This window comes from Besnoitia besnoiti (assembly GCF_002563875.1).
Source record: "Besnoitia besnoiti strain Bb-Ger1 chromosome Unknown contig00018, whole genome shotgun sequence".
Classification (NCBI taxonomy): Eukaryota; Apicomplexa; class Conoidasida; order Eucoccidiorida; family Sarcocystidae; genus Besnoitia; species Besnoitia besnoiti.
Genome location: NW_021703918.1, coordinates 142151 through 157993, shown reverse-complemented (window position 1 = coordinate 157993; position 15843 = coordinate 142151). Strand labels below are relative to the sequence as shown.

The 15843-nt window shown below is 56.2% G+C and overlaps 1 protein-coding gene across 1 annotated transcript; it reads right to left on the bottom strand.

Annotated features, from left to right (window-relative positions):
- Nucleotides 1-1193: 1193 nt before the first annotated feature.
- Nucleotides 1194-13871, bottom strand: BESB_032680 (uncharacterized protein; the record flags this gene model as incomplete). The annotated part of the gene is made up of 18 exons (XM_029361860.1): nt 1194-1579; nt 1955-2211; nt 2516-3049; nt 3358-3536; nt 3878-4129; nt 4435-4683; nt 4968-5033; nt 5476-5608; nt 5922-5994; nt 6344-6758; nt 7207-7650; nt 8353-8498; nt 8842-8925; nt 9255-9402; nt 10179-10494; nt 11107-11194; nt 11682-11937; nt 12528-13871. The coding sequence occupies 18 exons, from the start codon at nt 13869-13871 to the stop codon at nt 1194-1196; spliced, it is 5370 nt and encodes a 1789-aa protein (XP_029215080.1).
- Between the last annotated feature and the right edge of the window lie 1972 nt (nt 13872-15843).

Genomic DNA, 15843 nt, shown 5'->3' with positions numbered 1-15843 from the left:
ATTTCGCAGTTTACCTCTGTCGCGCTGGGGCGCCGTGCGTCCGCGAGTGCCTACAGAGAGAGTCTGCGCTAGCAGAACCCAATAACATCTGCCCGTTGTGCTCCTTTGAGCTCTAATCATAACCCAAACAAAGACCCAAGGCGCATATTCTCAGTTCAAAGTGGAACCGCACTCTGCATGCGGCAGGTGCGCAAGCGAAGTTCGCCACGAACCGCCTCTTCTCCGCCACGCGCAGAAAATCGAACGCTTGCAGCACTCTTTCCTTTGAAGCACTGTTCGCAGCGCCTCCTCTGCGAAGACGCTGCAGGGGACACACGGCGAAAAAAAAATCTACCTCTACTCGCACGCTACAATGCGTCTGTTGCGGCGCGCGAAAAGATGTGCCTCGCGGCTGTCCTCTGTCAGGCCGCCTTGTCACCTCTCTCTGCACTACCCCTCCACGTGAAGACCTTCGATGCTGCGCACTGTAACTGCCTGTGTTATTGTCCCTTCCTGGCGTATACACTCTCAGGGTTGCTTTGAAGAAAAACGTAAATAAAGAGTTGCAAGATCCAACGAACGCCCTCACGCGCCTCGGCACTTCCCTTTGCAGCATACATGCGTGTCTGTGACTGCATAAATGAACATGCACTGCTCGACAGACAGGTCACAATACAGATGACATGTGGGCAGATTGATACTGCAGATGTGACGTCTCCTGGCCTCTCCTCTTACTGCATATATACATTTAGATCTGCAGAGAGAGAGAAGCGGAAACCGCTTGCCTGTGCGGGCAGCGCCGCCGGAATCAATACGTGTGCGTAACTTTTCCCGCAAGACAAGGGTTGTTGCTACGAAACTGTGAGTCCTGCGCATGCGCAGGCGTGCGCCCTTTAAGACGGGCACGTGGTGAAGGCGCCTCCAGGGAAGTTTCGGCGCATGGAAACTGAGAAAGCTTCATTCAACAAGCGCAGCCAAGAGAGGTACAGGTATCCCGCTCTCATCTTGTTCCTGCGTCGCTCTCTTCGTACGCGTCCTCTACCTCCACTTCTGGCGTCCGCTTTGCGACAACTCCCGGTCTCATCCTCTTCGTTGTATCTTCTTCGGTCTCCTCTATGAGCGTATCCGTCGTCTCGCCGTCATTCTTCGCTCCCTCTGTCTCTCGCGACTTCTCTCTCCCCCCGTTGACTGCCTGGGTTCGAGAGCGGCTCTGTTCATGTGTCTTCCTCGTCGCTGTCGTCGCGCAGCATGTCAGCCACGAGCTCATCTGACCACTTCGGTTTCTTGCCGTCGGGCTCCGGGTCGCCTCGCGCCTCGCCTGCGCCCGACTCTCTCCACGACTTTCTCTTTCTTTCCTCCTCGCGGGAGCCGCCCGGCGCGCCCGTGCTCGCGCTGCTCTCTTCCGACAGCCCGCCGTTAGCGTCCTCCGCCTCAACCGTCCCCGCGCCCCACAAATTCCGCGGGGCGAGAAGGCCCTCTCGCCCCGCGGCGCGGGGACTGGTCCACGCCGCGTCGCTCTGCTCCGAAGAGGGCGAGGCAGACAGGGAAGGAGACAGTCCCGGCGGCTTCCGCTTCAGGGCACCAGAGAGCAGGCGCATGCCTGAGCACACAACCACCACACTCACGCTTGCGTTAGGAGGGCTGCTCCATAAATGCGCTCACGTCCGCGGAGGGGACGGCAGCAGGTGCAGACTCGCACTTGCATGCAGTCACGCAGGTTTAGGAAACGCAGAAACCAGCCAGAAGCGACCACGTCCCCAGAAACAGAGGCCCACAAACGACACGCAACAACGAAGAATCGTCATATATAAATGCATGACTCTACATCTGTATATGGCTCTATTTGTCATACAGGGGCGCCAAAGGCAGCGCTGGCCGTGTGCGCGAGGCCCTCATAGCTGCAGAGGATGCGCGAGGTGTAGGACGTGTGCCCGCGCATGATTCCATTCGCAGCAGAGTGTGACTGGATTCTAACCTGCAAGCAGTTCGCTGCCTTTCTCGCCGTCTTCCATGTCGTCGGCGTCCTTCAATCCATCCGCATCCCCGCTGCTGCCCGCGCTGCGACGTCTGTCGGCCTCGCCTTTCGCTGGAATGCGCCCCTCTGCGCGGGTCGCGTTTTCTTCGCACGAATCGCCTGCCGCCTCTGTCTCAGGCCCCGTCGCCTCTCCACTCCTGCACTCGGCGGACGCCGTCGGCGATGACGACGAAGCTCCCGCGGCACTGCCTCCAAGCCTGACATCGAAGCATGCAATCAAAGCCCGAAGTGCAGTCGAGAACCCGCCAGTCATAAACAAGGTTCGACCCAATGACATATAGAGATGTGCACAGAGAAGTGTGCGTGGATGCGCAGAGAGGAACCACCACCGCAGTTCCGGTCGTCTCTCCCTGTAGAGAATGGCCTGCTGCACACACTCCGCATTCGGCGTCCCTCGACACGAGAAACACACGCGTGTGCTACCATACATATACATATATATACATACATGTATATATGTATGTATATTTATGTGTATGTTGTCTTCGCGTGGAAGCTTACTTGAGTTTGACGGCAATCTTTTTGGGTCCGGAAGCGGGTCGGCCCGGCGAGGTGCCCTTCGAGGGGCTGGCGGCCCCTGTGCTTCGCGGCGAGCTGAGGAAGGGTCGCGCCTCCGTCGCCTGGTCATGGTCGCCCCCCGCGCTCCGGGATTCGAAAAAAGCGAAGGCGTCCTCCTTCTTCGCCGCGAAACCTGCCTCCTCCTTCGAGCTTGCCGCCGTCGTCGCCTCGCTTGCGCTCTTCTCGCTGCGAGTCTCTTCGTCTACCTTGAGCGGTCTCAGCTCCTGGCGCTTCCTCGTCGGCGGCGATTGGCTCTTCTCGGGAAACGCCTTCAGCAAGAAAGATGTGTCGTCGTCGTCGTCCTCTTCGTCGTCGCCAGGCTCGCCCTCGCGTGGGGCGTCAAGGAGGACGGCAGGCGAGAGAGCCGCGGGCGGTTTTCGGGACGCAGACGGCGGTGACGACGGCGGACTTTGGTCGTCGTCTTCGTCGTCTTCGTTGTCCTCATCGTCGTATCCGTCGACCAGCGAAGACGACGACCTGCAGCCGCCAAACGACAGAGACGCGACGCATGCAGGGAAGCGAAAAGACGATGAGGCCAAACTAGGAGTCGCACTCAGCCCACAGGGGGCCCCGCACGCAGAAGGCAGAAAAAAGTTAAAAAACGGGAGAAGAGATACTGAAGCACCTTCCCGTCAGAATACCTTGCACCCTAAACTCAGCGGCAACTGGATCACTGGCCGCCTCATAGTCGTCCTCAATCAATCCACGGAAAAGGATCCTCCTGGACTCGAAACGCCAATGCTTCGCTCGCCTGCCCTTCCTGCGCTCTGCATCGCCCTTCCTACCTGGGTGTGTGACTTCGTCTGTTCATGCTCGATTCTTCATCGTCGCTGTCGGGCGAATTTCGCGGCGACACCGAAGAGCATTCGCGCGCATCTGCCGGCGGAGAAGCGACCTCGTCGTCTTCGTCTTCGCGGTCGTCGGACAGAAACCAAGACTCCTCTTCCTCGTCCTCCAGAGATCGCTGAAAACGGCAAAAAATCCGTGAAAACGAAAACAAATTTGAGCAAAAACGAAAAAAACAGAATAGAGTTCGGTCTGGGACCGCCACGCCACCAGCTGCGTCTGGCGGCCACTTTCGCCCCGTCCAGACAGGTTCATCGAAGCTCAAATCCCTGACCCTTCAGCGCACACGCTTACATTCAAATGTTTATACACAGTCATATGTAAATACATGTATACATCTAAGTGCATATCTACATATATATGTGTGGATGTATTCAGACACGTACGGGAAGGAAAAGGTCTACACACCGGCGGTCGTCCCGGAAATGGAACAACCGCGTAAAAGTTGCGTCGGCTTACATTCGGGTCTCGGCGAATCACTCTGCCCAGGCTCGACCGGAGTGTGCGCGCGGGCGCCCGGCCGTTCTCGTCGCCGTCGCCTGCGGACCCCGCGAAAAGGTCTCTTCCGACTCTCCCTCCAAGCCCTCCCTTGGGCGACAGAACGCGCGAAGACGACGGCGAGAGGCAGTCCTGCGGAGACCTCAGGTGAAGCGACTGCGAGAGACTCAGAGGCGGCTTCGCGACGAACTGGACGTAAAGGTCGTGTAAATCCTGAAAAAAAACTCGCGCAAGAGGTGGAGTCTGCAGTTGCCTGTCTGGAGGCCCTCGGGATCTGCCGCCGTCGAGGCCCCGAGCCCCCCGCAGGTGCCCCGAAAGCGAGACTGTCCGCACGCAGAGGCGATGCAAAGCATGCAGAGCGTGAACCCGCGAGAAAAGATGCTCTTGGGCGTGACTAATTGAAGGGCTCGCATAGCTAAACTCTGCTGCATGCGTAAAATATACGTATACCGGTATGTAAATGTACGAATAGAGGTCAGGCGGCGGCTGTGGAGTCGACACGCGGTTTTCTCCCGTACCTGCAGGATCTGACAGGGGCGTCTGCCTGGATTCTTCATCATTTCTTTTTGAATGTCGCCAATCCAATGCCGACAGAAATCATCGGTGAAGAGGAACTCGATGATGTGAAGCGAATGCGAAGGAGACTGCGGCGACGCAAAGGACGTCGCGCCCGCGCCCAGGGCACGGAGACAGTCGAGGACGACCGACCCCAGCATCGACGAATGCTGGCGGCGCGAGGAGAACAGAGAGATGGAATGTTGCTCCTCCTGAACACAGAAAAAAAGAATGGAGGTATGTGTGTTCCCAGCTCGCCACACGCATGCACGTGCCGCGCAAACGCGCACAAATAAACACTTTACAGCGCCAGCAAAAGCGGGATCGGTAACGCCGCCGGGCGAGGAGCGTTTTTTTTTTCTAGACGCACAAGCAGAACACAGGGGGGGGGGGGGGGGGGGGGGGACGACCCCACCGCGAGCCTTCCTCACCGACAGGCGAGTGAGCGTTGACCTCTCCTCAGGCCACGCGACTGGCGCATCACGAGGAGACGTACCTTCAGCATCCAGATGATGGGACGCATGACTTTGTACTGCACAAGGTGTTTGTCGACGTAGGTGTCCTGCAAAAAGGAAAAAAACAAAACAAAAAAAAATCATATCCTCCAACCAGAAACGTGCAGGAGACACCCTCCTTGGTCAGTTGGCCACGTTCCTAAATGCAAAAAGTTGCACCATTTGAAAGTCACGCCAAAGCAGCTGCAGCCGCCTACTGCGAATATGCATCTGAAGCAGGTCGACCGAGATCGACGAACGAAGATTCCTCTCGCCATCCCCCCCCGGCGAAGACGGCACAGTCTGTGCGCGATTTGAAGCAGACCAACAGACATTTCGGAAACATGTTTTAACCAGAAGTCCGACTGCAACAGATACATATTGATATATATATATATATATATATACATCTATGTATAGTTGTATATAGGGATAGAGGCAGGCACCAAGCTCAAACTCACAGGTGTCTTGAGTTTTTTTTCACAAAGCATGAGGGCAGATCCAACTTACCTTGAGCGAGATGCAGGCGCGAATGAACTTCACCGCGAAGAGGGCGAGGAATTTGTCAAATGTGGGGCGGAGTGCAGCAAGGACCGCGCGAATCGGCACTCTGTCTTTTTGGATTCTTATCTTGAATCGATGTCTGCCAAGAAGAAAACGCACACCGCGGCTGCAATTCGAGGCGGCGGCGAGATTCTCTCCGCGAAGCAAAAGCGAGCGGAGTGCACACAGTCGATAAATGCAACGGCGTTGTGGGAAGACAGATGCTGCGTATAGAGATCGAGTACGGAAGGCAACTGGAGGGGATGAAGTACGAGAAACGTGAAAAGAGAGACAGCGGGTCAAGGCAGGAGGACAGACGGCGCTAAGAAACAGACGAGGTCACAAGAAAGTATGCATAGAGATACTGAGACCGGCCACCACGACCCAAAGTGAGACAAGGAAACTGCGCTTACTTGTGCGCCGGCACGCAGTGCGCGAGGATTTCAAGAATTTGCTGCTTCGCGTGATGAAGTCGGTGGAAGTCGTCTGCAAGAAAAAAGCGTGTCGATGCGAACTGAAGCGAGTCACGTGCAAAAAGCTTTAACCCTAAACACTCGCTCTAGTGCGTGTGCGTAACCAGGCTCTCGCTCTCAAAACACACGCAGACTAACAAACAGATAGACAAATACACAAACAGATAGATAGATAGATACTTACATACATAGATATAGAGATTCGCAGGCGAGTTGTCTGGAGTGGAAGCGAGGGCAAACTAGCAGCCAAGCACGAAGCAAGCAGATAAGAAGCAAGAAAAGCCGCTGCGATCATGTCCACGCGCCTTCGTTGTTCGCGTGAACGTGTGCGGCGCGATTCTTCGTGATTCGCTTCAGCTTACTCGGCGACATTTCCTCGGCGTTGAGCGGCAGGAAGAGAGTGTGAAGGAGTCGATCCATGACACCCTTGTCGTAGAAGAGCATGTGGATTTCGTCTTTCTCGGGGAGCTCCATGACCGGGCTGCAGACGACTTTGATCAAAATTTCCTTCACCTGAACTTGGACAGAGTCGCTGTCGCAGGTCTCTAGCGTCTCGGCGAGCAAGAGAAGCAGCCGCGACTCCTGCTTCGCGTCGTTCTTCGCCTCTGAGAAAAACGCCTGTCGCAGCAACTGCGGCTGAATCTCCGCGAAGGTGTTCAGGATCTCCGTCGCCACGCAGACTGGGTCAGGGTACGGAAGGCCCGAGAGATCGAGAGGGTTCGGCCGATACGACTCTGAGCCGTCCGTCAAGAGAATCTCCTTCAAACGCTCCTGGTACTGAGGGAAGACGCGGAAAAAAGAAAGACGGCACCGTGAGGCCGCGATGAGCATGCCAAAAAAGAGGACGCTCAGCGACGGCGCACGCACCAGCACACGCCCTACCGACAAAGAAAGCAGATGCGCAGCCTGCAAAAACACACGAGGGAGTCCTACGGACAAACCTGCGCCAGTGAAGCGCAGACAAAATCCAAAAGCCCAACCCCGCAAGGGCTCAACAGAGAGAGCGCAGCTGCTGCGACGAGCTGCGCAGTCCAGCGTATATGTCTATGCTCATCGCTGTGAGGTTGCGGGTGACCTCACAGCGATGAATCCACGCGTTGAGTCCCCGCAGCTCGGCGCGAGGAGACGCCTCTCTTAAGGCACTCGCGTTGTCCTCCTTTTCGCAAACGCTTGCACACAGTCTTGTCCAGTTGCATGCGTTTTCAACCGCGCGGATGGATCTTACTTCTTCGGCCTTCCTGTTGAGAGGGAGGAAGTGTCTGTTCCAGTTGCCGACGGCGGGGGCGGTGCCGTCTAGGTAGCCGCGGAGTTCAAGGAGAATCATGTGTTGTTTGATCTGCGTGAAGATCGAGTGCTTCTCAAGCATCTGCTGCTGCAAAAGCTTCGCGAGGTTCTGTAAAAGCTCGCGCAGGAACAGCGCCGCGAAGAAGTCCTCGCGAAGGCGCTCTCGAAGGACGGCGAAACACGAAGACGACGAGTTCGAGTCGGGCTGCGCGTGAAAGCCGAGAAGTCCGTGCGAGCCGTAAAACGACGAGGGCGACGAAGGGCAGCCTGGCGGCGACGGGCAATCCCGCAAGAGCAGGCGCAGAACTTCTTGGATGTTGCACGCCAAAACAGACTGCAAACGATTAATCGCCGCCTCATCCAGGTACCGCGTGATTGCCACGTCCTGAGCAGGGAAAAAGACACACACCGCACAAGCCCGAAACTCTTCATTCGCACAGATACACAGATCTAGATATATATGTATATGTAAGTGTGCGTGCGTATGAGTAATATATATATATATATATATAAATATATATCACATGAAATCGGAGCTGCGCAGCCCCACGCAGACGAGAGGATCGACTTCGCGTCCATCCCGAAACTCGAAAAGCGCTGCGCAAGCACCTTTCTTGCGACTTCACGGACGTTTTGCTCGCCCAGCCTTGAGGCGCCGCGGCTGCGAGGCTTCAGCCTCCTGTTTGCGCGCTGCACGTGCTCGGAACACACTTCTCATCCTCTAAAAAAACTTGCTGTCGAGGCAGATACTGGCTGCAGGGTCACAGAGTGTGAACCTGATCCGTCCTCTCAATTTTTCTGGCGGTTTTTCCCCGGTTATGGACAGAACACCTCGTTAGGCTCCGTCTCGCTATTACCAGAAATCTTTTTTTACGAATACAACAGGTATTATCTTAGGAATTACTGAAGAAATTTCATTTGTCTTCGTCTAGATATTCTGAATTAGATTCTGGTTTTGGAGTTGGCGTAAAAGCACCGATACATTAATAATTAGTCTAATTACAGTTTTCATGAAATTCTGTAAATTTAGTCTTTCGCGCGACTTCTAGGGCTGTTTATAATTTATTTTCACGTTTCCAGTGCCCACCTTGAGATACATGAGCCGATAGTGGAGATGCACATGACTCGTGAAGACGGGATCTTCGAGCTGAATAACGTTGTGGAACTGCGCGCGCTGACCAAAGAACTCGCTGTGGCGCATCTCCATGCCCTGATGCAAAAGATCCTGGTCATCTGCGAAGCAAAGCGAAGCGCAACGGCAGCTGCCGAGAAGTCACTCTCAGCGTCGAAACGAAGAGCCAGAAAAAGAGACGCAGAGGCCAGCTAAAAACAACAACGCGCCCGGCCAGGAGGGACAACGGTCTCACAGACGACTGAAGAAAGGTCTTCAGAACCTTCTTCCGAGCCGTGGAAAGGAGACGCAGGCCGAGACAGCCCCCCAAAAAGTACCTGAGATGGCAGGGAATGTGTACAGCTGTGAAGAGATATTTTCAACAAAAAATCGACGAAGCGTGGCGCCCTGAACGTCAGGATGTTTGGGCAGACGGTATGCAGACGTCAATTTCCTTTTTCTTACACTCGAGCGACTTGAGCACATCTGGCCAGAATTCGTCGCTGAGGAGGACCTCCAGGGCGTCGATGTGTCCGCTCCAAAACACCACTGCAGAAACGCATGCGCCACAGAAAAAAAACTCCAGTGCTGCTCGCCCTGACGCCGCTCTCCCCTACCTTGAGGAGGGAAACATGAGCTCTGAACGACTCTCCGTCACGACAAGAGGTTTTTCTTCTATCTTGTGCGGCGTCGCTCAATAGTTGCACGGCACATGAATGCATGCGTATCGCTTGTCTCACAGGGAACCGACACAGAGTCTACATCCCCCGACGGCATTCACGCATGCCGCTCTCGCGCTGCGACAGCTACGCACTACGTCGTTCGGCACTCTCATGCACCTCCTGGCAGAGTTTTCGGTGAAGGCCCTTCTTCCTCACGCATTTTCCGAACGATGAACGCAATTTGTTTGAGCTGCTCAATCTTCTCCGCCGCGATGCACTTCCGCATGAAGGCGAATAGCAGGTACAGCCAGTGACGCCCCAAGACATCCAACAGCACCAATTCTCCTGTCTGGGGATGCGGAAGCTGGAAAACAAAGAGAAGCGGGAACGGGGCGAATGCACATATGACAGGAAAGCGGCAAAACAAAAATCGCCCGGCTACTCCATGCAGATGCACCTATATGTATCCGAAAATATGTACCTACCGATATACACGCGTATCCACAGAAATATATATACATATAAACATATATATATATATATATATATACATATATATATATATATATATATACGGCGTGCAAATGTACACACCAACCTGTATCCAAGAATATGTGCATACCGATATAAACGCGTATCCACATAAATATATATACATATAAACATATATATATATATATATATATATATATGTACGGCGTGCAGATGTACACACCAACCTGTATCCAAAAATATGTGCATACCGATATAACACGTATCCCAACACATATATATACATAAACATGGCTATGCGTCGGGTCGAGTGTCACGCCTGCGAAAAACCAGGAGTGCATCAAACGAATGTGTGAATGCTTACACAAATACCTCTCCCACATGGACTAGAACTACATGTGGGAGAGGTATTTGCGTAAGCATTTTGCAAGCAGAAATCTATTCACTGACAAAAGGATTGCATGTGAATACAGAAGGATATGCATCTAGGTACACGCAAATATCTGCGCGCGCGTATTCAAGTCAATCGCACGAGTGGAAGCCGCTTTTTTGCAGCCGACTAGGCGGGAATCTCCCAGCCAAGTCAATCTTTTACATCAGGGGGCCTTTTCCGTGTTCCCCAGTTTTCCGCTCGTCTTGGGCTCTTACGTCGAACTCCATGCGCGTCATCAGCATGTGGAGGTTTTCTTCGTTCGGCGTCTCCAAGATGTGATGAGGAATGACGTCTGCGCCATCGAGGCCGACGACAAGCGGATCGATGCCAGCCTCGTCTTCCTCGTCGTCTTCCCGTTCCTCCCGCGCCTCCTCAGGCCGCAGGCCCAAAGTGCTTCGGGCGCTCTGAGCGCGCATGCGCCGGCAGTCCTCTTCGGAGCCGAGCGACGTCGCCTCTTCGCCCTCTTCCTCCTCCTCTTCGTCCTCCGTGCTCCCCGCACAGCGATCTGGCGCCTTCAGCGTCAAATACGTCCTGCAGCGCCACCAAGACAGCGAATGCTGTCGAAGTGGACATTATCTGAGCCACCAGCACGCTCAGAGAGCGCGACGGCGACTCGATATCGCGGGAAGTACGGAGAGGAAAACACAGAACCCGAGAAAAGGAGACAGAAAACGCAGTCGCACCCGTCGGGAAAACGAGAAGAGGGAGAAAAGGGCAGCCTGCGACCTGATGCGCTGAGCGGCGAGCCGACTGCCGCAGCGAACCGTCGACCCAAGGCGGCAGCCAGAGTACCGCAGACTCGCGATTGAGAAGGGACATGAACGCAGATGCATGCACACAGATCTATGCGAGATGGAAGTCCACAGGCCCGTAGGTCGATGTATATATATACACATACGCGTAAGTACTCATAAGCATAGATACGGTGTAGGGTTACATATATATATATATATATATATATATGTATACGATCGTCGCCCTCAGGAGGCACATGGGTGAGCAGCGGAGGAAAGCCTCGGAGGGAGTTGTGGTGCGAGGAAGGATGGCAACAATTTTCACTTCTCTTTCATTTGCAGAGGGAACGCACGCCATCGGAGCGAGAGAAGGAACGAAGAAAAAGAGGCAAGCAGAAGAAGTGCCTACCAGCAGGCGAAACAGCCGTGAGGGTGCTGAAACGACAACGCGCGATAGAGATCTCCCGTTTGGCCTTCTTGCCACGTGATGATGGAGTCTGGGAGAAGCATCGAAAAAACACGCGACGCACAATCAGTTGATGCTCGCCTGGTGGCTTCACAAGGAACGCATCGCCGGAAGCAAACACAGACGAGATGGAGACGGGGGACGAAAGACAGAAAAAGAAAAGCGGATTTTTGCTTCGTGCGTGAGCCGTTCCGTTTCAGCCGACTAACGGTTTCTGCCTGTCGTGTGGTTTCGAAAACGCGAAAATTGCCAGCCGCGGCTGCCCACAACTGGCTTTTTCCCTCGAGTCTATAGCAAGCTTTCGCTCCACCCCTCCCTCTTCTGGTCGTGTCCCCCGAGTCTCCCTCCTGTCTCTTCGTTCTTGAGCTCTATGTCTCCACGGTTGCATGCGGAGAAGCCAAGAGATCTCTCAAAGGAGGCGGATAACGTCGCTTGCCGCTCTCCCGTCGCCTGTGTGGCTCTCTCTTTCTCTGAATTCTATTCTTCTCGTTGCGCAGCGGTGCGCTCCTCCCGCGTACCTTTCTGGTGCTGGTAGGCATAGTTCTTCGCGATGGCGGTGTTCACGTAGACGCGCCCGTTCTCTTCGTCCTCGACGACGAGCCGCGCGAGGCCCGATTCGTCTTCTGCGTCGCGCTGACTGGTCTCAAGCTCATCCTCTTCGGCGCCGACGCTCAACCGCGTCGCTGTCTCGCGAGCCTCTCCGCTCTCGACGGCCGCAGTCCCCCGCCCGTCGGTCACGTAGAAGTGCCCCGTGCCTTTGTCAATCCATCGGCCCTAACGGCGAGAAGAAAACGGAGACAGAAAAAGTCAACGTCAGCGTCCAGCGCCCGCGATCCAGCAACTCAGCCCGCGACCGCGAGGCCTAAGCGCGCTGAAAAGCGGAGACGAGCGCGGAAACCCTCCACGCACGGGACATCCAAGAAGCGACGCGGACGCGCCGAACTGGAAAAAAAGGAAGGCCGAGAGAATAGAGAAAACAGGGAGAAGGCGGCGAGAGCCTGTCCCCGAAGAAACTGCACGCGCCAGAGTCACGGAAGATCCCTGAATATGCGAGTGTGTCTGTATCAATGTATATACCTCCCTATATATATATATATATATACACCTTGTACTCCCTCCGGCAACGCCGAGATGGAGAGGGAAAAGAGATGCGATGTCGATTGGGGAATTTTGCAGGAAGTCAAGTAGATACGGGCGCACATCTCCAGGCAACGACCTGTGGCAGACCGAGACGAATAGAGAGATCTCGAAACACACGCGCATAGATTGGCGCCATGCAGAATAGATGTGAGCACGAGGCCACAGGGATAGAGAGTGACCAGATGATGGGGGAGGCCCCGCCTCATTCTGTCGGGAGTTCTCACCGTGTCGTCGACTTCGTAGAGCTTGACTCGTCTGCATCCGAGACTGAGGGAGTTGACAGGGTGGACGCGTGTCTTTTCTTCCGAACCGGATTTTCTTCTCTTTTTCCTGTGTTTGTCGCCGCCTTCTCGCCGCCGCACGTGGCCTCTCCTGGTGCTCCGTTTCGCCTTCATCGCCATCTCCCGCCGCCGGACCGCCGCATCTGTCTCTCCAGGGCCGCCTCCGGAGTCGTCTCCAAGGTCGCTGTTTTCGTTCTCAGATCCGCAGGCCGCGTTGCCGTCGTTCGCAGCTTCGTCCAAGGCAGCATCCTTCTCCTTGTCGTTTCGCGCATCTTCCGCCTCCTCCTGGTGGCGGTCCCTCTCGGTGAGCGCAGGCGTGGCGTCCGCGGGGGGTGTCGCGACGTACCCTTCTCGCTCGCCGTCCCCCGCCCCATCTTCCGGACGCGCCGCGCGTCCTTCCGGCTCTTCGTCTTCGCTGCTGTCATCCTCGCCCGCTTCCTCCTCTTCTTCTGCGCTGCTGGAGACTGCGTCGTCGTCGGGCTTGCCGGCTGCAACGTGCGCAAAGTGCTGTGCGACGTACTCCCGCACGACCTCCGCGGGGGAGTGCAACAGAATGTCAGGGCGGAGCTCCTCAGGCAGCGCGTCGCTCATGTTCACCCCAGCCTTCGCCGCGGCCGGCGACAGGCGCCGCGCCGGCATCGCCGCAGCAGCGCTCGCGGAGGAGGCGGGAAAGAGATCCAGCGCCGACGAGGGGGTGGAGGCAGCCTCCGCGACCGACGCGCTGTCAGCTGGCGAGGCCACGGCGGCGCAGGCGACCGAAGAGAGCGGGTCGGACGCAGGTCGCCCCGCGGGAGGTGCCTCCTCCGTGTGTTCGGGCGAGCCTGCGGCGGTGGGAGAAGAGGAGCCCTCGCGATCCGCGAACTCGGCGGCCTCAGGCCACGCCTCGGGGATGTTTGTGGGCGCAGACGCGTCGACGCCCGAAGGAGTTGCGGCCGCGTCTGGCGCCGGCGCGCTCGCGCCACACGGGAGCGCGCCGGCGACAGGCGCCTCCGCGACGTTCCCTCCGTCCTCTGCCAGTGCCTCCCCAGACCCGAGAGACGGCGCGACCGACGGGGAGAAGACTCGCGGCTGGGAGCCCGCGGCATCCGCGCCCGCCACCGCCACGTCCCGCGTCGGCGAGGACGGGGCGGACAGCGGCTCGGAGTCGAGGTGGCTGGCGGTCGGCGAAGAGCAGTTGGGGGACGCGACGTCGTCGTCCTCCTCCCCATTGGCCGCGTGCAGCTTCAGGGGCGCGTCGTCCCGCCTCGCCGCAGTCAGTGCCCCCTGCGCAGCCTCCGGTGTCTTCATCTCCGCCTGCCTGGACCTGTGCGTTCGGATCGATCGGTTAGTACCCTCTCTCTCCCGCGTCACACTCTCGGCGTTCTCATCTTTCTGTTGTCCTCTGCCTCCCACGCCTAGACGTCTCTCGCAGGTGTGTCTCCGTGGCCGCCCCACTGCTGCAGCGTCAAGCGCGGTCGCTGCCACCGTCTGGGCTCTGCGCCTCCTGGAGCCCAGCGCGCGTCTGCGGCGCCTCTACAGAGTCGTCGAAGGGCGAAACCGAAGACGTCGCTGCCGTTCTTCACCCCCGAGAATGAAATGGCATCGCCGGAACGCGCCGGTGGAGACTGGAGGCGCGCCCCGCGGATAGGCCAAGTTGCTTGGCTCTCGAGATCGCCCGTGCGCCGGGGTCTCCTGCACCCACGCGCGAGGCCCCGAAACTCCGGCGGCGCTTGCCTGCCTTTCTGCGTTCGCGACCCGCCCGACGACGGCGAGTCAAGCGCAGAAACCGACTGCGTCCTTTCCGCGGAAAGACGGGTAGGGAGCCTCCGGGTCACACGTGCGCTACATCGGCGCCTCGCAGAGGCGAGCACGTGACAAAAAAAAGCAAAGAGGGTAACTAAAGCTCGCGTACGAGTGTCGCGCCACACGGAAAAAATCGGGAAACAAAGCGAAGAACGAGGAAGAAACGATGCAGAGCCGAAGAGGGGGGGCTTGGTGGAGTGACAGACAGACGGGAAAAGGCTGAACGAGCTGGCGAAGGATTTTCCCCGTTCGCATGCAGGAACCGAGCGTCGAGAACGAACAACTGAGAGGAAGGCCCTTTGAGCGACAAATACAGGAGACAAACAGACTAGCCGAGCAGCGCGCAGTAGTAGCAATCTGAGAGGATGAATGCCGGAGGAGGCAAGAGAAGCAAACGATCAGTTGCAAGCGGCGAGTCAAAACAGGCCGGGAGAAAACAGCCACGGTGTTTGAACCTGTATCTGCCAGCAGGAACGTAGAGAGTAGTGTGGTTCAAAAGAGAACGGAAAAAAACATAATTAAGGACAGACAGCGTCTATTTGCGCAGCCCACCGGGGACTGCCATGAGTACGTGTGTTTGCGGAATTCTAGTCAAACTGGACGGCAGCTGAACCCTGCAAACGCGGCGGCCTTCCGGCGCGGGAGTGCAAGCGTCGAAACGCGACGGGGGATCGACAGGAAGAGAGAAAAAAGCTTTAGAGCAGCGATGAGGCATTCCGCAAAGTGAAGCCGCTTGAGGCGACGATGCGGAGGGACGTAGAACACGAATCCCAGAAACAGTATGCTGCTGCAACACACGCGTTCCCAGCAGCACAACTTGCGTCCTACAGCGTCGCCATCCCTCTTATCCGGTCTAAAAGCCCATTCCGCGTAGCCGTGAAAAGATTCGAGGTTATACGAGCTATAGTCTCGTTCGCAACTGTCTTCCACAGCGCTGCATCTGTATGGATCGCCACGCAGGAAGTGACCGTAGCCTGCTGCATAATACTGATCCAACAGAAAGCAAGAGTTTCAGCAGAAATTTCCCTAAGAACCCTACGTGAAAACAGAGAGAAGTGAGAGAGGAAACAGCCAGGGGGAAGGAAAGCAGCTGATCATCTGCGCGACCCCCCAAAAACCATATCCCGCGTTGCCGGCGTTGTTTCACATCGTTCTCCATCAGTTGTTTCCAGCACAGTCCAGCACGAGGCAATTGCAATCAACAAAAGATTCCAGGAGAGATCCACGTAAAACAACGAAAGGACTGAGCCTAAACAAGCAGCTTCGTCTAGGCGACGAGAAAAAGGCTCGTGCGAAAAACGGCGCATGTTCAGTTCGCAGGTAAAAGTCGGTCGATAGGAGGGGCGAAAAGAGCGGAAGTGGGTTTTCGCAGAGCTGAGACATGACCGTCGAAAGACAGCGAAAAAGCCCAACAAACCAGGAATAAGCGAGGGAAAACGTTCTCTGGAGAGTCCTCGCTTCATACCGCAGTACAGGA